Raw genomic sequence first — 24,584 nt, forward strand, 5'->3', positions numbered from 1 at the left:
GCTGACGGTCTGGGAATCAGCATGTTTTTACATGAGTAGAATGTGTCTTTTTATTTAAAATGCATCTCTGGGTTATTTGTGGGGCATAGGAATTCTTTCATTCTCCCCCCCCCCAAAAAAAATATAGTCCAGCCCCCCACAAGGTCTGAGGGACAGTGGACCGGCCCCCTGCTGTAAAAATTTGCTGGGCTATGGCGTGCCCATAACCACCTGAACCCAGCCTGCAACCCCGAGCAGGGGTGCAATGTCAGAAGTCACAGCTACCACCAGTGGCGTAGCGTGGGTTGTCAGCACCCGGGGCAAGGCAAGTAATTTGTGCCCCTAACCCGTGGATTTGCGCCCCCTAACCCATGGATTTGCACCCCCTAACCCCCAGATGTTGCGGCCGGCCCCCCCTGCACCCCCCACGCTACGCCACTGGCTACCACCTCTGCACTGGGGTCTCTGAGAAAAGGGAGATGAGAGGTGGCCAACAGTCCCCTTTTGCACTCCTCCTATCCTCTTTGCTTGGGGCGACTGCAGCAGCTGGCCACTGCGACAGCCTCATGGCAAGCTGCTGCAAGGCTCTCTTCTAGGTGATTCTGCTTCCAAAAGCTACAACAGACCCACAACACGGCAGCCACAATTGCTCTGCTGCGCCTTCCCCCACCTCCCCTCTTCCAGAAGCAAATGTCTCAATCATGTTGCCGCCACACACGTCAACACTTCAAATGGTTTAATTTTTTCAACATATACATCATATCTATGTACAGTGTTCTTACGTCTACAATTTTAGATAACTTCATCCTTATTTATTTATTTTTTTAAAAAAAAATCCTGCGGCAAACATGGAGGGAGGGCAAAGAGAAATCAGGAGGTTGGGTATAACCAAAAACAGTGACATAATCCACAACCCAGTGGGCATCTCTTTGCAATTGCCTTTACTGGAAGGCCAAAACTCCAGGTTAGTCGAGGTTTGCATAAATTCTTTCAGGCAAAAGGGCAGGGTAGCATAGAAAAGCTGACACACCGTTAAAATTGACCTGACCAAACACAGGTTTGGGAGGAGATGAAACAGTGGTGGAGAAGCTCACTTGTATTTGTGATTGTGGGCTGGAGAGGGGAAGCAGGTGGTGACCCCAGAACCTGAAGTCTTCCACAATCTAATTACTCAAGACTGGGGCCCAGTAAGAGAGAGAGAAAGAGAGAGAGAGAGAGATCACCACAGACCCAGGGTGTGTTCATATTACCGGCTTGTAATGTAGTGAGGTTCTTTCCCCATTCCCAGTGCATTAAGCAGCTTTACCACCCTCCAGATGTTCACATCAGCACAGCTTTGATTCCTTTGATGTCTTTGCCCTATACAAAAGTGTTTGCACCTTGGCTAGAGACAAATTAACAACGGTTTGTGGACTCCAACTGCTATGAAGCCGGTTTGACAAACAACACATTGAACAGAAGTATCTTAGATCTGGATGCGTAATGTGCTTTGGATAAACACAGATTAAGAACACCTCGCCCTTGAAACCCAAAAAGTGCACAGTAAGCACTTGGAATGTGAACATTGCCTGGAAGGAGGTAGGGGTGTAATCTGCAGAGTCCTTGTAAGGACAGCTGCGCGTTGCCTTGGAAAAACCATCATGGCCTAACAGATGCTGCTGGGTTTGGAGTTCGCCCTCTTATGGTGGAATCTCACCGGAGAGTTGGGGATCTAGAGGCCTAATATGGCTCAGGATACCTAAAGGACCACCTTCCCCCATATGAACTTGTCCAGAACCTGACATCATAAGTCTAAAGTCCTTCTCTGTGTCCTCCTTTCCAAGGACGCTCCGGACAGTGGCAGTCAGGGAGAGAGCAAAACTTTGTCCTGCAGTAGCCCCCTATCTGTGCAATGTTCTCCCTCTGATTATAGCCCCATAATCTTCCCAGTGGAACAAGCAAGGGGAAGGAGCCTCTCCTGCCTCGTGTTGTGTGTAGACACTACAGAACCTCACAAGGCCATTGAACACATGAAAGCAGCACCAGAGGTAAAAAGAGGAAGAGAAGAAGGGACCACAATTTGGCACATCATCTAGCAAGTGGCTGCCATCGCCCTCCCTCTTTATCAGCATGAAGGACCACATTTGACACAATTTTGTTGTGCTCTGGCAGGGGAGAGAGGGAGAGCAAAATGATGACTCAAGGTTCATCCATGCTCACCTTTTGCCCCACTTTTTTCAGGCAGAGGTCCACACTTTAAAGCTCCATGTCTGAGCACTCCTTTCTCTCTCCCCCCTCCCAGAGCTTCCCCAGCAAAAACTGCTCTTCAAAGCTGAAGTGCAACAAACAAGAATTTGTTTTCCCCGCAGACTGTTGTTTGCTCCGATTCAGTGCTAAAGAGCAGGTTTTCATGGAGAAAGCTCCAGAGCGACAAACCAACAAAAAGAGCAATCGCACACAGAGCTTTAAACTGCAGACTATGCCTGGAAGGCATGCAGGAACAGTAAGTGTGGATAAGCCCTCAAAGGCCAAAGGGGGAGAGACCAGGAGACAATGCCTCTTCCAGAGGAGCCAGAAGATACCAACAGTGACCTCCCTGAATTACTGTGCAGTTAGACTATTTGTAGAGGGACAGCACTCTGCCCGCTCACCTTCCAGCAGAAGAAGGGTCTTGGAATCAGGTGCAGGAGAGCATCCTAGTCCTGGAGGGTGTCTCCCAGAAGAACCCTGCCAACTCTGCTCTCTTGACTTAACCATCCCACCCCAATCCTGTGACTGGAGGTCACAACCTTCTGGCTCCTGGAGTCACTGGCAAAAACGGCAAGGGAACAGGAGGCCACAACACCAAAGCATAGTCCAAGATGCTTACAGCAGCTTCCCCTTGCATAGAAAAACATAACGAACAGGATTAGACCAGGGCTAGCCTGCTGCATGGCAAGTTGGACCTTCGGGGAACATTCCTGGAGGGCATCACATCTTAGGCCACCTTCCAGACCACCTGCTTATTATGCATTTATCCTGATTTGTTTGCAGGGAGGTTGTACAACTTTTCATCAAGGAATGTTTACCCACATTCAGTATTGTATTCTGTTACTTTCCTTATTGCAAAAACCCCCCCACAAAACCCCCCCATTTTTGGGGAGGTTTGTTGCACAAAATTTGGAGGTTTGTTGTGCAAAAGTGCCAAATCCGCTTCAATTGTAGTTCAAACCCAACCACAAACCAGCATCTTCCTAAAGTGCCCTTATAGGTCTGAGAAGGTGGGATGAGGATACTGCTGGCAAGGACAAGTGGATCTGGGACTGCAAATTGTGTGCCTGATGCGGAGAGAGTCCAACTACAGTAAGTCTTCTTCCCAAAGGGTGGCCAATGAACAAAGGATGAACAAATTCTTCATCACTGCCTCTGGGGAAAACCACCTCCCCTTTTACAATAAACAGCAGGCCAGTTAATGTTGCAAAAATGACATACTGTAGAGTTATACAAAAAACAATGTTGCTCTTCGTTTCTGTAATTATTGCCTGCAATTATCCCTACACTGGACCAAGTATTTGATTTTATTGCACTTCGTGTATAACAGTTATGGATCACTGACAGTTTCTCAAATGTCACGGTTAAGGTACATGGCACATCAAGTGAAGGCTGCCATCCCATTAAAGGAGGAGAAGTAAGGCACATCAGTGGGTTCAGAATACAGCTCATTGACAGCCCAGTGTGGTTTTGCAGATTAATCAGATTGTGAATACTGTAGTGTATACAAAGCAAAGCCGAAGTCAGTTGACCCAGTATGATTTTCTGAGGATTCCTGCGTCTTTTTGGACAGATGTTGGCTTTTTGCATTTGACTCAAGCAGGACTGTGTTTTGCATAAATGAATTTCTGCAATATGCAATCTGTGGCAATTTATCTGTCATTTTTCTGAAAGGGGCTCGCCCTTGTTTCTGTTTTTTTTTTTTTTGCTTGCCTGGTTTTGCTTTAAAATCCCACCTCTGCCTACCAGCTTCAGTCTGAATCCAAGTCAGTCCCCAAACTCAAGCAGCTCCAAATCAGGCTATGTACTACAATCTCACTTCACCCCCAAATTCTGGGATGAGAAGTTGCATTAGTAATGGAATAGGGACCAGTCAGGGACTCTTTGGTGCCAGATCCTCCGTCTTTGGACAGGGAGATACACTTGATGACCTCTTAAATAACTTCTAGCTTGGGTGGCTTGTATCCAGCCACTTGCATAGCAAATCCAGAACCCACAGGGCTCTGCTCTAAAGAGATCAGAATCACACTGAGCGTAAAAGGGGCGGCCATTGTGCACACCTGGTGCCAGCTTGTGGGAAATCAGCAGTCTTTCCCCCTAGTGATTCCCCTGGAGAGGTCAGCCAAGTAGGTGGCATGCAACAAGCTGGACTAAGACCACTGCCCATTGTCTACACAGAAAGGATGCCAACAGGGTTGCACCATTATGCAATCCTGCACCCACCACCCAAACACCATGCTAGATATCAGGAATACTAAGAGCCAGAGCAGTTTGCCTACCGCTCAACACATCACAGGATACCAGTCCTCCAAGTCAGCTGTGGCATGTGCTCAACAATGAAATTCTTACACGTGTCTAAAACCAGAGTTCTACTTTGATCTCAAGGTGCTGAGCTGGGCAGAGTTTGCCCCTTGCCACTGCATCCTGCCTAAGACACTCAGCAACACCACCTTGGTCTTCCCTCTCCATTAGTCTTTGCAGGGCTCCTCCCAGAAGGTCACCTGCACAGCAGAACCATGTTACAAAGAAGCAGCACAGCAGAAGGACAGTCCCCTCTCTCCTCAGGTCCCAGGCTTCCAAGCTCTGCAGAGTCCCAGGGGGCGGCATCCGAGGCTTGCAAGAGGAAAGCAAAACAGGAGCCAAAGACCATGCAGGAGAGTAACGGGTGCTAGTCTTCCTTCTCAGGGGTTTCCTCTGGGATCAGCGTCTGAAACGGATGGTCCCATAATTTGCTGGTGATGCCAAAGCCTGAAACAGGGAAGACAGAGAGGTGTAGCGTTAAGTCAAGGCATTGGAGGCTTCCGTCAGGGCTCTTCCAGTTTCCAGTTGCCCTGTTTATGCAGCAGTCTTCCTGATTTGCTTGCACAAAGCTTATGCAGTGGTTAGACTAATGCTGGTCTTTATTAACCATTCATTCAGGTTTCATTGTAGGGCAGTTAGACAAAACGAGCATTTGTCCAGATTTAATTTTGTGGTGTTTATAAGCCTTCCTATCGATCATCTGTGCATCCTAGATTTTTTCAATGTTCACCCCAACACATTCCAAACCACACCATGTCTGCTTCTTTTCTAAAGTGGATTTGTTGTGCTCAGGTGACAGAGCACTTTAATCGTGGAAACCTAAAGTTCCAGAATGCACTTGAATTCTTCCCACAAAATAGTGGCCACCTGGAGGCTCCATCAGCTAGTTTTGGCATTTAGCAACCCTGAGAGATCAGCAGGAAGGGAGCAAAAGTCCCCTCCATTTTGTTTTTATTTTATGGATTCATTTTTTTAAAAACAGTACCTGCTTGTTCTTAACACTAGCCCAAAACTATTCAGACCAGGATGGGGAACTTGTGGCCCCCCAAATATTGTTGGATTCGCAAGAAGTGATCTGCCAGATCAGGCCAGTGCCCCATCTAGTCCACCATTTTGTTTTCACAGTGGCCAACCAGATTCCCCAAAGGGAAACCAGCAAGTGGTACCTGAGCCCAAGAGCCCTCTCCCCTCTTGCAGTTTCCAGCAGCTGGTATTCGGAAGTATTTACTGTCTCCAACAGTGGAGGTAGAACTATTGTGGCTAGTAGCAGGCAAGGCCAGTGGTTAGGGATGATGGGAGCTGTAGTCCAACAACACTGTTCAGGAGGCAAAATCCCCCCTCCATTACCTGCGTTCTGGTGTTCAAAATGGTGCTTCACATGGTACGCTTTCATCTCATACAAGTAGCTGCCTTTCTTTGGTGACCCATAATGCAAGTAATAGTGCATCATGTCATAGACAACGTAGCCGAAGAGCCCCCCGACGAAGAGGGAGGTCCCAAATGCTTCAGGAAATACAACTCTGGCAAGAACGTAGAAAAAGGCAATGACCAGGGATGATGGCGCAGGTGGAAAGACCAGGCGAGATCCATCAAATGGAGACTGAAAGAGAATCGCAAGGAGCAGAATTAGTTACTAGTAGTTTAACTGAAACCGTTGATGCTGAGGGACATCCCGTGGTTTGGAGTCAAAATACTCATGATGCAGAAGAGCAGAAATGAGTTCCAATGGCTGGACTTGGCTGACACTGTAAACCGCAGTTTATCACAACCACTGGCCATGTCAGTTTGCGGCTGATGGGATCTGCAGTCCAGCAACATCTGGAGGGCCTCATGTCCCTCATTCCTAGGTTTAATGGAAACAAGCCACACCTTCTGAAGCTTTTCCTTATGTCTTTGATTACCTGAAGTTTATGTCAGAAGCTGGAGTCAGGAGTAGGTCAGCAATAAAAGACACCAATGTCCATGAAATTTACTCTTTATTCAAAAAACCCAAAACAGTGCAGGCCTAGCATTCACAGAAAGTCTTCCCAGTAGGACTTGCCCCACTGAAGAAGTTGTGAGGACTGAAGGTCCCTGCCTTCCCACCGCTCTCTAAGACTTCTCCCCTGCTTCCTTCCCCAGCAGCCTAAGGCTCTGTTGTCTTGCTTCTCCTTGCTCTGTCCTCTACATTTTTCTGTCTGTTCAGGGGGAGGGGAGATGGTCTCAACAGGATAGGAGACTCCCTGGATTCTTCAGCAGCTTGCCTCATCTCTATCTGCTGGCCGCCCTCCTCTCCTGCCTTGGATTCTGGACTGCTTTCTACCCCAGCCTCATCCTGCTCACAAAACCCTGTTGCCTCTTCAGCTTCCGACACCTCCCTTCTCAGTCTGCTTCCTCTTCTCTCTCTGACCACTCATTGTCATCCCACCACCAGTTCCCTGGCTCTGAACCTTCTACCCTTAGGAGTTCCTTTGGGGATTCCCTCCTCCCAGCACTCCTCTGCATCCAGCCAGTCCATGGCAGTTTAGCATTACACCTGAACCCTAAACTGTGGTGAATCCTAACTATGGTTTGTTCAAAGAAGCCAGCTTCATAGCTAATGTGTTGGAGTTAGCGTGTTTCAAACAAACCACCGTTTCAGACAAACCTTAAGTTTGTCGGGTTCAGGCAAAATGGCAAGCAGTGCTTAATCACAACAGAAGCTTCTGGACACCTCTGCACAGGTATGCCAGTCAAGGAGAGAACAGGGGCTGCAGATGGTTCCCATGATAAACTAAAGTTTATCATGACATCCAAATGCAGCCACTTTGGGTAGTTGTGGGTGGAAGGGGAGAGGTGTTACTGAAAACACTCCCTGCTTTAACGCAGGAAAACATACTTATTTCCTGGGGGCTTAAAGTGCGCCAACCCACACAATGCATGCTCAAGTGCTAGCCTGTGCGCATTCCTCGAATGCTGCTCCCACCATTTTTCTTCTGCTGCCTCCCAGAGAGAAACATAAGAAAGCTGCCTTATGCAGAGTCAGGCTGTTGGCCCCAAAAGCCCAGTATTTTCTATACAGGCTGGGAGCAGATCCCTAAGGTTTCAAAGGGGATCATTCTGGCTTTGGCCCAGGCCACCTGTAATATTGTATCTGCTGCTATGATCCTGCCTGGGTGCTAAGATCCCCATGTGAGCCCCTTCTCTCAGTCCCATCCACGCTGGAGGCACAATTGGTGGTGTAAAGAGGGAGAGAGAGACTTTTCTTGGAATTCCCTTCCAAGAGAAGTTGGAGCGGCTCCCTCTTTGTTACCCTCCCAGCAGGCAACCTTCCTGTTCTGGCACACCTTTGGAAACTAAGGTGCAGGTGATGCAGTTGTCAGGGCAAACTGGATTTTAACTGTTTGTTCTAAATGTACTTCAATTATTCTTTTTTGCTTAAGTTTGTTTTCATCGCTTTTTATTTTATAACCTTGTTTATAAATGTTGTAAGCCTCCTGGAATACCAGCTGGGGAGGAACGGGCGACATAAATACATTAAAAAGAATCACAGGAACACAGAATTGTAGTGTTGGAAGGGACACCAAGGGCCATCTAGTCCAAGCCCCTGCATTGCAGGAATCCTGTCCACAGCCATCCCGGGCTAAAATCACCAACCTTCTGTACAGTGGTAATCTTTCTTTGCCTGACCTGAAGATCCCAAGAATTGAAACTGGGAGCTTTTGCACACACCACTCAGTTCTACCTTAACCTCAACTAAGAAACTTCCTTATACAGAGTTGGACCATTGGTTTTGTCTCTACACTGACTGGCAGAAGCTCTCCAGGGGTTCAGACAGAGCTTTCCCCCCAGCCCTACCTGGTGATGCCAAGGATTGAGGATGGGACCTTTTGCATGTAAAGCACATCCTCTGCCACTAAGCTATGGCCCGCTTAGGAACTGCATCTGGCCAACAGGCCAGTTCTAGAAGTGGATTGACTTCAAAAGAAGGACCAGGAGATTGCTCTGAGTGTGCTCCTGATTTCTTCTTTGCAGCCATGGCTTTAATTTAAGCCAGGGTCGCAACAGAAGATTCTTGCCCAAAGCGGATCTTGCATTTGGCTCTGAATCTGATGCTGATCCGTTGGGGATCTGCTCCACCTATTGGAAGTTCCCAATTGGCACCAGGGACCAGAGGCAAGTTCTGCTCTAATAGTTCCTTTACAGACACAAGAGTTACCTGCCCCCACATGCGATGTCACTTCAGGTGGGCATGCCAGGGGGAGCAGAGAAACCCCTTTGTGTGCCAAATTTCATTCTTTTTTTAAAAAAATAATTATTATTTTAATGTCTTCATTAAACATTTCACATATTTATACATCAGTGTACTATATTACAATTTATACCCCATCCCATACAAAAGAAAAGTAAAAATACAAGAAAATTAAAACAAAAAGAGACCTAAAATAGACTTCTGATTGTTCTCAAAAAAAGCTAAATCTCTTGTGTGCCAAATTCACAATGCTAGCAGGCCTCCTGCAGCCCTTGGCCCAGAGGTTTCCCCACGCATACCGTGGAAAGAGACAAGGGCTCGCCTTGTGAAATAGACCACATCCATTCGCATGGGGTAGCTGAATTCAGTCTGGAGTTCCTTCCCACACAAGGTAGTTTCAGTGCTCAGGAAAGCTGTTGCTCCGAGTGACAGCCTTCTTTTTTTCCAGCTGCTGCCTCATGGCATTTGCATTCCAAAAATATGACCTTGTAAAGGGACCCTCATCCATCTAGGGTAGCTTTCACCCAACCTGGTGCCCTCTGGCTGTTTCTGACTACATCTCCCATCAGCCCCTGTCAGAAAGGCTCCACAATGGTCATGCTGGCCAAGGGAACACGGTTATCCTGGCCAAGGCTGATGGGAGTTGCAGTCCAAATCAGTTTTGGGAAAGTTCTCCCCAAGAGGCTACTAGATCGTGTGGTGGCCCATTTACCTTATGATGCTGACCATGGAGCAGGAAATGCAGTGTGATCAGGTAGTAGTTGTTGGCCGGCGGACTCATGTGAAAGATGAAGCGATGGATGATATATTCGACTAAGGACCACATGCACATCCCCACAATGAAGAGCAACGGGAACCAGGTCTTCTGAACATGGATGGAATATGCTACACAGCAGGAAGACGAGAGGTCAGCAAGCCCTACAGTCTGGACCTCCTCATTCCTTGAGGAGGACTTGCTCTAAGGACATCAACACAGCACCCAACACAGCCCCATTCAGCCCAGCAGCTAGTTTCCAACACTGGCCAGCCCAGGGGTTGTCATTTCGATTTTTCTGTGCGCTGGGGATGCCACCCTCTCTAGTGGGTGCACTGTTCCCTCTACCCATCCAAAGTTGCTAGAGTGAAGATAGAGAGCAACCCCTCATTCTGAGCTGGCTTCGAATGTCATCAGGTAGCTGAATCTTATTGGCCACATTGCATGATGATCCAAGTCAAATCAGAAAGAGGGCAAAGATCCCCCCCCCCAAAAAGAAACCTAGTTATACAAATTGGTAACATCCTCAGCATGTTCCAAGAGCTTTGGGAGATACAGACCTCATCCTTTCACCCAACCTTTCCCTCTGAGAAAAATCTGAGGGTGGGAACACCCCACTCACCAGACCCCAGGGGATCCAGGTGGGAATAAGAATGTAAAAATTGAAGAAGAGCCTGCTGGATCAGACCAATGGCCTATCTAGTCCAGCATCCTGTTCTCCCACGGGCTAAGCAGATGCCCCAGTGGGAAACCAGCAAGCAGCATTCAAGCACAAGAGCCCTCTCCCTTCCTGTGACTGGTATTCAGAAGCATCACTGCCTCCGACCGTGGGGGGAGAGCAGAGTCATCATGGCTAGTAGCCATTGGCAGCCCTCTCCTCCCCTGTGAATTTGTCTAGTCTTCTTTTGTGGCCACCACTGTCCTCATGTGGGAGCGAGTTCCATAATCTACCTATGCGCCGCGTGGAGAGGTACTTTCTTTTATCTGTCCCGAATGCTGTTTTAACACTGTGCCAGCCTGCTGGCATTATTATTGGCTGGGTGTGATAGGAGCAGAAAACAGAAAGCTCCCCCGCTCCCCAAGGAGGAGCCTAGGCTGGCACAGAATGGCACCCCTGAGGGAAAAAGACAGCCAGCCAGTGGAGAACAAGGGGGCAGGCCATGCGCCTCAGACTGCAGGTGCTGCAAGCCGGAGTCTGACTGAGTGAGATTCAGGCTTCTGGCTCAGCACAAGCCCTTCTCTGTGCAGGGCCCACTGTGGGTGGCGTGGAGGCAGAGGGAGCTACTCGAGACAATAGCTGCTTTCTCCATTCCTGACTCCTGATTATTGTTGCTGAAACCTGCCTGGAGGCTGCGCTCCTTAAACCGCCGATATTTTGAGGTGGCGGCATGAGGTACGGCTTCTGATACAATCACTGTACAGTGGTACCTCGGGTTACAGACGCTTCAGGTTACATACGCTTCAGGTTACAGACTCTGCTAACCCAGGAATAGTACCTCAGGTTAAGAATTTTGCTTCAGGATGTGAACAGAAATCATGCGGCAGCGGCAGCAGGAGGCCCCATTAGCTAAAGTGGTGCTTCAGCTTAAGAACAGCTTCAGCTTAATAACGGACCTCCGGAACGAATTAAGTACATAACCAGAGGTACCACTGTGTTGCAATCCTTGTGGAATAAATCAATTTGTGTGATGTTCCCCCGCTTGCCTGCTGTCATAGCAGGGAGACTCCGAGCACACTATGCTCTGGGTATCTTGCATTAAATCACATAGTCAGTAATTAGCCATGTGCGGCAGCGCCTGAGCATATTCAAGAGCGCCTTGGGAAAAGAAAAGGTACATGTGGTCACGAAGTTCCCTGCACGGTGCAAGAAAAGGAAGCCTCGGGACACATACAGAAGGTTGCACCCAATGTAACTCATACTCAGGAGCAGACAAGCTGAAATTAATAGACATGGCTGACTCAGGACCATTAAGTAGGCACTAGTTAGACAGACCCCAGAGTGGCTCCTTGCGGCTCACCTCCTTGTGGCTCACCACCCAGCCACAAGGAGGAATGTAGTCAAAGTTGCCTCCTTGGAGCAAAGCCTGAGTACACTTTAACTAGCTCAGCCTGTGCAGCCTGCAGTGGCGTAGCGTGGGTTGTCAGCACCCGGGGCAAGGCAAGTAATTTGCGCCCACTAACCCGTGGATTTTAGCACTCGAGAGAGCTGCGAGTGCGAGCGTCCCCCCCAGATGTTGCGCCCGGTGCGGCCGGGCCCCCCCCTGCATCCCCCACGCTACGCCACTGGCAGCCTGTGCTATTGGTACGGCAATAAACTTTCAGGATGTGTGTGCTGGGAGCACTGAAAGGGGAAAGTGTTGGATCAATCCTGGATTGATCCAACAGAAAGAAACTAATGTGCACCAGGCACAGAGGGCACCCCTCCATGCGTACATATGGCAAAGATTTAGCAGCTGCTCATGGTGCCTGCACTGAGTGCAAATATGGGCCCCTGCAGTGATCCCCACAAAAGGGCTTTCCAAAAACCCCAAAACAAAGTGCTTCAAAGGCTGAAGCATGTGTGCAGCCCATGAAAGGGGTATACACTTATCTTCTCTCCATTCCCAACGACCAGAAGGCCTCGCCTCCATTTCCCCCATTACACAGTTGTCCAGATGCACTGTCTTGCTGGCCCGCCAAGAATAAGGCTTCATCCTGCCTTTTCTCTCCATGGAAAACAGACGGGTCGGGCTCAGGGCACAGGGCTCTCAGGCAGGATTGCTCCTCAGCTGACACAAACGCAAACTGGCCCCACCAGTTGAAAGATGCCCCTTTTCCTAATGCCCCATTGCCCAGGTGCAGACCTGCCTCTCCCCACTCAGAGCTTTGTAGTGTCCTGAGAAGCTTGTTTAAAGAGGCTGATGGATTGAGCATAGGCACCTGTTGTGAAGGTAGAAAACAGCCAGGTTTCTCCCTTCGCAAGCGACGTGTAGCTATGCCAGCTGAGATAAAGCACCAGCGGAAGCCAGACGGCACAGACTGTGTACCTGGAAGGAAGAGGGGGGAAACTGGTTTAGGTTCATAACATCAGCTGTCTCCTGGAGGGCGAAGAAGAGCCTTTGGGAAGCCCTGCAAATTCTGGGAAAATCTAAGCTGGTGAGAGGGAGGAGGCAGGTGTCTCTCTCCCAGCTGCAGGCCCCACAACCAATTGTCCCACCCCAAAAAGAGAGAGAGAGAAAGCAGTAGCCATCAGTGGGTAATAATAATAATAATAATAATAATAATAATAATAATAATAATATATTTATATCCCACCCATCTGGCTGAGTTTCCACAGCCACTCTGGGCGGCTTCCAATTGAGTGTTAAAAACAATACAGCATTAAATATTAAAAACTTCCCTAAACAGGGCTGCCTTCAGATGTCTTTTAAAGATAAGAAGAATGGCAGAATGGCAGATGCAACTGATGGACTATATGGAACTAGCAGAAATGACCGGCAGAATCCGAGATCTGGGAGAGGAAGCAGTGGAAGAGGATTGGAAGAAATTTAAGGATTATTTACAAAAACATTGCAAATTGTATGAGTGCTAAGAAGGATGCGAGATTGAAAATATCACGGCACCATTAAGCTAGTTGAAAAGAATATGAGAATGAGTGAATTTTAAGAGAAAGATAAATTTTGAATAAATATTATGCCCAAATCAGGGACTTAAGACTTAGATAAAAGTATTCAAAGTTAGGGACACAATATTTGGAAATTTACAGAATAAGAATTGAAACAAGGTGATAAATTGCTGGTTAAAGTTGTATAAATTTGGAACGCAGGAGTGAGAGATGTGAGGAAGTCCAAAAAGCGAAGAAAATTTGGCTACTAAAAGATGTTAATTCTATTTTTTCTTTTCTTGTTTTGTTTTCTGTTTTTTCTGTTATCTTTTTTACTGTATTAATAAAATCTTTAATAAATTCTTATAAAAAAAATAAAGATAAGATAGCTGCTTCTTTCCTTCACATCTGAAGGGAGGGCGTTCCACAGGGCAGGCGCCACTACCGAGAAGGCCCTCTGTCTGGTTCCTTGTAACCTCACTTCTCGCAATGAGGGAACCGCCAGAAGGCCCTCAGCGCTGGATCTCAGTGTCTGGGCTGAACGATGGGGGTGGAGATGCTCCTTCAGGTATACTGGGCCGAGGCCGTTTAGGGCTTTAAACGTCAGCACCAACACTTTTAAACTGTGCTTGGAAACGTACTGGGAGCCAATGCAGATCTCTCAGGTCCCGTGTTATGTGGTCCTGGCAGCCACTCCCAGTCACCAGTCTAGCTGCCGCATTCCGGATTAATTGCAGTTTTCGGGTCATCTTCAAAGGTAGCCCCATGTAGAGTGCATTGCAGTAGTCCAAGTGGGAGATAACTAGAGCATGCACCATTCTGGCAAGACAGTCTGCAGGCAGGTAGGGTCTCAGCCTGCGTACCAGGTGGAGCTGGTAGACAGCCGCCCTGGACACAGAATTAACCTGCACCTCCATGGAAAGCTGTGAGTCCAAAATGATTCCCAGACTGCGCACCTGGTCCTTCAGGGGCACAGTTACCCCATTCAGAACCAGGGAGTCCCCCACACCCACCCACCCCCGGTTATTAGGTTTTTGTTCTGTTTTATTCTGGTTTTAATGGATGCATTATTTATTTCTTCTAAGTTGCTTTGAGTTGCTTTTGTAAACAAACAAAACAAGCAAGTAATAAGTCAGGGGTCAGCAAACTTTTTCAGCAGGTGGCCAAGTCCACTGTCCCTCAGACCTTGTGGGGGGCCAGACTATATTTTTTTTGGGGGGATGAACGAATTCCTATGCCCCACAAATAACCCAGGGATGCATTTTAAATAAAAGGACACATTCTACTCATGTTAAATCATGCTGATTCCTGGACCGTCCATGGGCCGGATTTAGAAGGCGACTGGCCCAGATCCGGCCCCCAGGCCTTAGTTTGCCTACCCATGGTTTAAATGATGATGCCCTCCTAATCCATATCAGGACTATGGTGAGGGCAAAGGACTAAATCTTCTCCATAACATGGTCTCAATCCAGATCACTCACTCACCCACAAATGGCTGCAGTCCCCCTCCCACCTGGCGAAAACTCTGCACACCATTTCTAGATGGATGAATAATGTCTTCTCTAGTACCACTCCTAATTCCATATAACCAATTGTAGTGATGAATGAATGGTGCTTCCTTAGCTGGGGTGGATTATTTAGATTGGATTAGAGCAGAGCCAATGTGGTCCCCTATACATGTTACTGGGGACCCAGCCAGCGTGGCGAACAGCCAAGGATGATGGTTGTCATCGTCTAGCAATGTTTAGAGGGACCACGTTGGCTAACTCTTGACTGGTAGCAGTTCTGCCCCCTTCCAAACCAGTGAATTTGGCGCCCCACCTATTGAGGATTGCCCAGCGACAGCCAAAACGCAACATGACCCACACAACTTCACCCAATATTCTCCACCTGCCAGGACTGATTTGGACTCCCAGCTATCTGATGCACCCCAGAGCCTCACCATGCTGTTTTGGAGAGAGATTCAATGAAATCCGAGTGGAATAAGCGAATGGGACGATCCACTGGTTGATGCACCCATTCATCATACTTCTCCCCCAAGTGGCCCACTTGCCACAGCAAAGGTTTACGCCAGTCCACGAGTTCCTAGAGAACAGAAAGAGTGCAAAGAGTCAGAGGTTTCAGCAAGATCAAGCAGCCTTTTCACCTCCCCAGCTGGCTGGTCAGAGCCATGGGATTTCTCCTGAAGCACTCTCAGCTTTTAGCCATTTTGGGGGGTTAAGCAACAGTCAGGGCTGTGGACACATTCTGTAATTCCAAAATTAATTAATCAGAATAAACAAAATGAGAAAAGGGCAGGAAATCATAACACAGCTATTCCTTGAAATTCATGCTTATCCAAATTTTGCAATACATTTTTTTCCATTCACTGTTTTTTAAAGATGCACATATCATTGGAGGGTACTCATAAACATGCACATATTACTGAAAAGAGTTTAGCAAAATGTATTATATTAGGGGAAATCGCTTGCAAAAATGTGTACTGTACATCAAAAATGCATCGAAAAAGTGTTTATTAGGAGAAATTCACACTGAAATGCCAGGGAATTTTCATGAGGACTTAAACAAAAAAACCCCAACAAATTGTTGCAAAATGTAATGAACAAAATTTAAGTTAAAAAAGAAAAAAGAAAATGAAAGAACCAACATTAAATACTTCCACCCTTAAGGATTATTTGTTCATCACTTTTTACAAAACCTCTTAAAGCACCTTACAAAATCTTAAGATGCAAAAGTATCAAACTTATAAAAAAAAATCAATAAAACATAATACTAATAATGGTATTGCATAATGGTATTGCATACTCTCACACTGGCAGTGTGATATAAGAAATTATGATCCCAGTCACTAATGAATCTGTTGCTTGATAAGTTCTAACGTCCCAGCTGCAGGATCTCAGGCTCAGAATGCAGGGGGTGATGAGTTCCTGCAAGAATCAATCATACCTTGCACCTGACTGTCATAAGCTCATTATGAAACTGATTTCAATGACATAACCTCTTAATTTTTAAAAATTAATTCCATTCTTTAAACACAAGTAACAAGGTGAGTCAGGTTTAATTAAGGCAGAAAATTTCACTACATTAGCATCTGGAAAGCACAACTGGCCTCAGTTGCAGAGTATGCTGTATTTATGTAAAAGGAAATAAGCTGATTTGAGAGAATTCAGTACCCTTTTTTTGTCCTTTCAGTCTATGACAGGGCTGAGCAACCTTCAGTCTTGGAGCCAATCTTGGCTCATGATGCCATTTTTCAAACCATGTCCACCTGCTAACCTACTGATGTTGTAAGTTTCATCAACTGATCGCCAAGAGGGTGGGGCTCTGTTCTGCATTGGCTGCTAACACCTGTCATCAGGAGGGCCAGGGGCTTGCAATCAGTGCAGCAGGATTTAATTCTCACTCATTTCTTCATTTTGCTGAGGCATGCACAGAGTTCTGGGGCGGGGGCAGATGGGAAGGTGTCCCAGATCACAGGGATACCTCTGATGAGAAAGATGCTTGGGACTTAACCCTGTGGGAATGTCTGGGCAGGAGTTTTCGATGGGGAGGAGGACTGGTGGAAAGAGAGGCATCTGGCCCAGGGAGGGGCCTATGGGATTGGGAGGCAGGACAAAGCACCTGTGGGGGGGGGCTCGGACCTGGGGGAACGGCTGAGTGGGGGAAGGGTTGTCAGAGGGACAGCCCAACTCAGTGTCATCTGATACCCCAGGCACAACATCCCAAGCAGGTCAAGGCTGTTCCAGAGCCAATCTCTGCCAGCATGGGGGCCAACCCCTCAGGTGGTGCAATGGGTTGCGTATTTGGCTGTTAACCAGAAGGTTGGTGGTTCAAGCCCACCCAGGGACAGCTGTGGGCAGGATTCCTGCATTGAGGCGGGTTTGGGCTAGATGACCCTTGGGGTCCCTTCCAACTTATACGTCTGGAATTCTGTGAGTGGAACAGAAGGAGAAACCTGACAATGATCCTGCCTCATGGTCTCCACCTCTGTCGGCAAGGCCTGGAGGGACTGTGCCAGTACTTGGCACAGCGTTCGCTCTGACAACTTTGACAACACCTTTGACGAAGGTGACTGTCCTGCTCTTCAAATGAGGAGCCTGGTGTGTGTGTGTGTGTGTGTGTGTGAGAGAGAGAGAGAGAGAGAGAGAGAGAGAGAGAGAGAGAGAGAGAGCGCGTACTTGGGTCTTTGCTTCTGTCTAGCCAAGTCCTCTCAAGTTCTGCCATGCTTTCTGACTTTGGGAGCTGTAACCCTACTTATATTTGGGAGCTGTAGTGAATTTTGGAATACAGATTATTATCACAACATCTGAGCCATGAGTCTGAATACCAAGCCAGGACAGGACATGAGCTCCATGTCAGGTGAAAGATTCCTGAATTGCAGGCCGTTGGACTAGATGATCCTCATAGTCCCTTCCAAGTCTACAATTCTGTGGGGAGAACCTCAATACAGCTGAGGACCAGCAGAAACGCACTGCAGCCCCAAGGCAGCCTGACAGGCACCAAGTCCATGGATGTCTCCCTCTCCCTCCCCGTAACCAGAGAGCCAGTGGTGGTATACAGGTTAAGAGTGTCAGGCTGGGATCTGGGAGACCAGGGTTCAAATCGCTGCTTGACTATGAAGCTCACTGGGTGACCTTGGGCCAGTCACTCCCACTCTCAGCCTGATCTACTTCACAGGGTGGTTGTGGGGTTAAAATGGAGAAAGGGAGAACCATGTTTGCCACCTTGAGCTCCTTGAAGGAAAGGTGAGATATAAATGTATTAAATGAATAGATAATCCCCTCCTAGCACATCCTCAGCCCTGCCTTGATCCACCAATGATTGCCCTTTGCACCTTGGATCTGAAGAGCAAAGGCGACAGCAGAGCAGGTGGAACATCATCCTCATCTCTCAGTCTAGACTTGCTATTTGGGGCAAGGGATTTTCCTTCCTCAGGCTTCCCACAGTGGGGTCCCATTCAGCTGCACTCTCCACACCCAGCAAGTTTGTTTTCCACAGCTGTAAAGTGGCACGATACTGCTGTAAATTTATTGTGTAGATGGGGACTTCTGTCCTGAGTGGATTGCTTCCACACAGCACAAACACAGCCCCATTCTTCAGCTGCTCTATTGCACCAGCTAAGCAGATCACAGGCCTATTCTGTACATTGTACAGGATCAACTTTCTACCAGGCTGGCAGGAGAGGGGTGGAGAACCACCTACAGAATCTCTGCATATAGGGTTGCCACCTTTGGTCGGGCAAAATACAGGACAGGTTGGGGGGGTTTGGTGGGCTAAAAATTAATTTACCTGGTTCAGAAATTACTTCACAGCAATCCATTACAATGGCACACATGGTTGGCAGTGCCTTGTTCAATGAAAGAAATAACAAAATCACTGCAATTGATACGTTTAAGGAAAATACTTGATATCATGTGTACAGCTGGGCTTAATAATGCTAATTGGTTTGCCCCTGTCTGCCACCAGCCCTGCAGGAGCCATCTTGTCTGCCTTGATGGCGAAGGCCAGTCTCCACTTCCAGGCCAATCCATTATTACTTTAATGGAGGAATGTGTATTTAAGCAAATGAATTCATCAAACTTAATCAAACATCAAAGTGCAATCAGCATCATTAGTGCATTTAATAACATTGCCACATAAGAAACTAGTACCCTTACATAACTCATTTTTAAGTCCAAATAGATTAATCCCGCACATAAAAAGAGAAGTGCACCACGGGATTCCTTCTAATGCGCTCCTTCCTGTAATGCAAGCTTCTCCCTGCTCATTTCCAAGCCAATCCCCCTTGCTTCAACTCATAGGTGCCGGCTAACTGGGGCCCTGGGTGCCTGAGCACCCACAAAATTCCCCATGGGCTGGGCACTGTCATGGGGCCAAGCTGGCCCTCATGTTTCAACTCCAGCTGCCCTACATAGCTGGCTTACCATCTCCCAATCCTTTATCATGCCTCCTATCTTTCTCCTCATGGTGCCTCGCAATCTGTTCACCTTCAGTTCTCTTTGCCAATCTCTGTACTAGAGGCTTGAGAGAAGGAATATTTGAAACCCAGCAATGCTTCTCTTGCATTTTCAAACTCTCCTTTCAATGCACAGAGATTGCCCCCTCACCATCTCAACCCCATTAATGCCCACTTACCACACTCCATAAGTTGCTCTGACACCCTCCTTGCCATACCAAACCTTCCAAGACAGATGACAACTGAGTTACATACAGTGGTACCTCAAGATGCGAACGGGAACCGTTCCGGAGCCCCGTTCACATCCCGAATGGAACGTAAGATGCAACAGCACGTCTGCGCGTGTCATGTTTTGCCACTTCCGTGCATACGTGTGACATCATTTTGACCCTCTGTGCATGCGCGAGCGGCGAAACCTGGAAGTAATGCGCTCCGTTACTTCCAGGTCACCGCGGAGGGCAACCAAAAGTGGTCAACCCGAAGCGTATTTATCCTGAGGTATGACTGTATTTCAAAAAACACAACAAGAAATTTCAATGTACTAAGATCACCCAGTGGGGGGGGGAGAGAAAGGCCACCTAGAGCCCCACACCTACCCTCCAGTATCCTTCCCAGACACCAAAGCCCCCTTCCCCACCACTTTAACCTACTGCCCCTTCTTCAGGGGAAATTTCCATCCCCTCTCGCTCAACTCCCACTTAGTCCCCTGTTGTTCCCTCACCCCCTACTTTTAGCTCCCCCCCAACTAGCGTCCCCCAACCACATTTCACACTCCTCCCCCCTCCCAACTCTCCGTATTGCCCTGACCAACCTCAACCTATCAGCTGTCTCTGCTGTAGCAGCACAGACTGGACTGCAGGCATTGCCTACACCAGTGGTGGCCAAACTCTGCCCTCCAGCTCTTTGTGGACTACAACTCCCATCATCCCTAGCTAACAGGACCAGTGGCCAGGGATGATGGGAATTGTAGTCCCAGAACAGCTGGAGGGCCAAGTTTGGCCACCACTGGGCCTATACATTTTCAGGCCAGTCATTGAGTACTAGGCACTTGATGCAGTTTAAAGAAAAAGCAACAAGTAAAGCCAAGACTATGAACTTGCACACCCAAAATGCCCAATGCTATGCTACCCATGATGCAATGACAGAACAAGAGTTTTGAATGCTATGCTATTGATATTAGAGGATCCAATGTTTAGTCAGCAGAAACTTTCCAAGAAGAATGAACATCTCCCGAAATCTCACATGGAAATCTAGCAAGGATTAGCACGCTTCATTTGGTTGATAAAGAGGGCATAAGAAACGCAGGTTGCTCTGGATTCACAGAGAACCACATTGCCACATTTAATGAGCAAAGGATAATCTGGTCCAAGAACTGCCAGTGCCTGAGGTGAGTTGGAGACTTGACCTAAGTCATGACCTAAGACGACCTACTGAGAAATGTTCTTGCAGTCCTGCAATAATGCTCTTGCAGCAGGGACCAAGCCATGCCTCAGGCCTTGGAGAGATGCTGCAGATGTGTAACCATGGGTGTAGCCAGGATACAGAACCTCAATTAGTTAAGTATTTTTAATTGATCTGCCGCAAATTGAGGGGCAACTGCCCCCCTACCCCCGCCCATACGTGCAACACAGCCAGATACACAGCTCAAAGTGGTGTACATGGTTCCCCCCATCCTCATTTAGTTTAATTCCCTCTCATTTAATAATGTGAGGTACATTAGGCTGAGAGTGAGTGATTGGCCCAAGGTCACTCAGTCTCATGGAATGACTGGATGCTGAGGAGTGGTGGGAGGCACCTGCCAGGGACACCCCCCTAGGGAAGCCCCAGGGGAAGAAGGCTCTGAGTGAGGGGATTGGTGGCGGGACAATGATGAGTGGCCAGAGGGAGAAGGCTGGGGAAGGAGGTGTTAGAAGCTGGAGGGGCAACAGGGTTCTGTGAGCAGAAAGGGTCTGTGGCAGAGTGCAGTTCAGACTCTGAGGCTGGAGAGGAGGGCGGCCAAGAGGCTGCTGAAGAATCCAGGGAGTCTCCCCTTCCTGTTGCAACCAGCTCCCCTTTCCCTTCTTATCCAGGAACACACAGAGAAATGAAAGAGCGGAACAGAGATTAGCTGGGCACAGTTTGAGTCTGCATGGGGAAAACCTGGGAAAAGAGGAGACTTAGAGAGGGATGGGAAAGCAGGGACCTTCAGTCCTCACAACTGCTTCATCGGGGCAAGACCTCCTAGGAAGAGTTGTCGAGACCACTAGGCCTCAACTGTGGTTTGTTTCCTTGAATAAAGATTTAACTTCACTGGCCTTGGGTGATTCGTTGTTGCCCTACCTATGCCTGACTCAAACCTTGACACCCAGTGAGCTTTGTGGCTGTGTTGGGACCTCAACATACCAACTACAGCACCACCCTGGAATAAATCATTTTAAACGTAGCTGTCATTCTAGTTTGAAGAAGGCTGCCTTCTGAAGCTGCAATGGAATTCGGGGTGGCAACATTTCTGCCTAGAAAGCAGCCACATCACCTAAGACTGCGCTTGCTAACACCTCCTCTAGCTGCTTCATAACAGTGTTTCCCTCAAAGTGCCTTTCTCAATCTGGGGAGATAAAGATCAGTTTCAGCCAGGTTCCACCCATGCTGCAGGGACAGATACTATGGCAACTGGTGCAGACAAGAATCAAGCAGAAAACCTGTACATTTTTAAAAGGAAGGAGGATAATGCTATGAACCTGGGTTGGTTATCTTGACAGTCGCATCTTGAGAAGTCTGGCATTTTGGAGGAAGAACTAGATGCTTACAAGAGCTGAGAGGTTGCTACAAAAAGCATCACTCCGTCTTGCTAATTATCCACCTCCTCCTGGGACTCAGATAAGTCATGACATTTCAAAGCCACATTCACCCATGCATTTAAAAGCATTATGGTGCTACTTGAAACAGTCACGGCTTCCCCCAAAGAATTCTGGGAGTTGTAGTTTGTTAAGGGTCCTGATAGCTGTTAGGTGGCAACTGGTATCAGGATCAGCAGGAGGCTGACTAAAATCCCCAGGAGGGAAGGGCAGAAGAAGAATTGGTCTAGCTATTGTTTATTATTGTTGTTGTTGTTATTGTTGTTGTTAACATTTGCATATTACACTTTATTCATAGATCTCAGGGTGGTTCACAACATAAAATTACAATATAAAAAACATAAAATACATAATAAAAATATGAACAAAATCAACACAATAATCCCCTTTCCCACATTTAAAAGTGCATCAGATGTCAATCAGCCAAAGGCCTGGTTAAATAGGAACATTTTTGCCTGGCGCCTAAAGGTGTATAATAAAGGCATCCCTTAAAGGATATCATGAATGAGATTTTAAAAACAGGGGAATTACCAGAAGCATGGAAAGAGGCGTTTATAACATTAATTTTAAAACAAGATTCGGATATAACTTTAGTTAAAAATTATAGGCCCATTTCATTATTAAATAATGATTACAAACTGTTTGCATATATCTTAGCCAATAGAATGAAAATAGTTTTGGAAGAATATATACATCAAGATCAAGCAGGATTTCTTCCAGGTAGACAAGTGAAAGATAATATTAGGAATGTTTTAAATATAATTGAATACCTGGAAGTCCAAAATGAAAAGCAAGTGGCATTGGTGTTTATAGATGCAGAAAAAGCATTTGATTATGTTTCTTGGGACTTTATGAAAAGGGTTCTTGAAGAAATGGAATCTGAGAAAAATTCAGTAAGGGAATCCAAGCTATATACTCAGAACAGAATGCAAAATTAATCATTGATCAGGTGATAACAAACCAATGTAAAATACAAAAATGAACTAGACAAGGATGTCTGTTATCACCACTTTTGTTCATTCTGGTCCTGGAGGTATTAGCAAGAAACATTAGAGTTGACAAAGAGGCGGCAGGAATAAGAATAAAGAAAAATGAGCATAAATTGAAAGCTTTCGCTGATGACTTGGTTATTATAGTAGAAGACCCAAAGAACTCTCTCCCTAGAGTACTAGAAAAAATTCAAAAGTTTGGACAGGTGGCAGGATTCAAACAACAAAAGCAAAACTAAACTGTTAGTTAAAAACCTTAAAGAAAGAGAAAATGAGTTATCAGAATCTATAGACACAGAAACCCACAAAAAGGTAAAATATTTAGGAATATGGTTGACATCAAAGAACATTAATATTTACAATGATAATTATGAAAAAAAAATTGGAATGAAATAAAAAGGAATCTAGACATATGGAACAGGATGAAGCTTTCCCTTTTAGGAAGAATTGCAGCAATCAAAATGAATGTATTACCAAAAGTGTTATTCCTATTTCAGACAATACTGATAATAAGTAATCATGCCTGTTTCAAAAAATGGCAAAGAGATATCTCAAAATTTATCTGGAGTGGGAAAAGGACAAGGATAAAACATAAAATACTTACAGACTTAAAAGAAAGAGGAGACTTTTCCCTTCCAGATTTTAAAATTTACTATGAAGCAGCATGCCTTACATGGATTCGGGATTGAATAAAATTGGGGGGGGGGGAGAGGCAATAGAGTTGGAAGGACATGATAACAGATTTGGCTGGCATGAATATCTGTGGTATGGAAAAACTAAAGTACACAAAGGATTCCATAACCATATAAGAAAATCTTTAATAAAGGTATGGGGAAAATATAAAGAATTACTGGAACCCAAAACTCCGTGGTGGCTATCACCTAGTGAAGCATTAGCAGTTAAAACATCAACAATGAAAGAAACATGGCTAACTTACAGAGACTTACTAACAGAACAACAAGGAAAGTTAAAATTGAAAGGCTATGATGAGATAAAGGACCATCTTCAGAGTTGGTTGCAATGCAGACAACTAAATGAAATTTTCAAAGAAGATAATAAGAAAGGATTTACTTACATGGTTTCAAAATTTCAAAAGGATATTATAGACAATAATTCCAAACTATTAAAAAAAGGTTATAATATACTGATGGAATGGGAAACCAAAGATGAGGAAGTCAAACCAGTAATGATTAAGTGGGCACAGGATGTAGGTCACAACATACAATTTGAGGACTGGATAAGGCTTTGGAAAGTGAATTTGAAATTTACCGATTGTATATTGTTGAAGGAGAAATACATGAAAATGATGTACAGGTGGTATATCACACCAGTAAAATTGGCAAAAATGTATAAAACAGAACAAAAGAACTGTTGGAGGTGTAAAGAAGGGGAAGGTACATTTTTTTATATGTGGTGGGATTGCAAGATTTTAAAAAAATAAAGGGAAATGATATACAACGAATTGAAAAGAATGTTTAAAATAACATTTGTTAAAAAACCAGAAGCTTTTTTGTTAGGTATTTTAGGACAAGAGCAGCCGAAAGAAAAATGGACATTATTTATGTAGCAGCAAGAATTCTAATAGCACAAAACTGGAAGACTGGAGAAGTACCATCTAAAGAACAATGGCAAGAAAAAATGATGAACTACTCAGAGTTAGCAAAGTTAACGGACAAACTGCGAGAAAAGGACAACAGGGACTTTGAAAAAGAATGGGAACCTTTTACAATATATTTGCAGAAACACCAA

The 24,584-nt window shown here is 46.2% G+C and overlaps 1 protein-coding gene across 1 annotated transcript in view; it reads right to left on the reverse strand.

Annotated features, from left to right (window-relative positions):
- Positions 1 to 700: 700 nt before the first annotated feature.
- The window catches only part of FA2H (fatty acid 2-hydroxylase), a 58,115-nt gene continuing 34,231 nt past the window's right edge, over positions 701 to 24,584 (reverse strand). Inside the window, exons 3-7 of the mRNA XM_081923198.1 lie at positions 14,999 to 15,141; positions 12,393 to 12,499; positions 9,432 to 9,604; positions 5,857 to 6,109; positions 701 to 4,956 (exon numbers count right to left, since the gene is read on the reverse strand). Of these exons, the coding sequence (XP_081779324.1) occupies positions 4,877 to 4,956; positions 5,857 to 6,109; positions 9,432 to 9,604; positions 12,393 to 12,499; positions 14,999 to 15,141 (756 nt within the window). The 3' untranslated portion in view covers positions 701 to 4,876. The remainder of the gene's footprint in view (positions 4,957 to 5,856; positions 6,110 to 9,431; positions 9,605 to 12,392; positions 12,500 to 14,998; positions 15,142 to 24,584) is intronic.

This window comes from Podarcis melisellensis (assembly GCF_964234715.1).
Source record: "Podarcis melisellensis genome assembly, chromosome: 8".
In the NCBI taxonomy this organism is placed as follows: Eukaryota; Metazoa; Chordata; class Lepidosauria; order Squamata; family Lacertidae; genus Podarcis; species Podarcis melisellensis.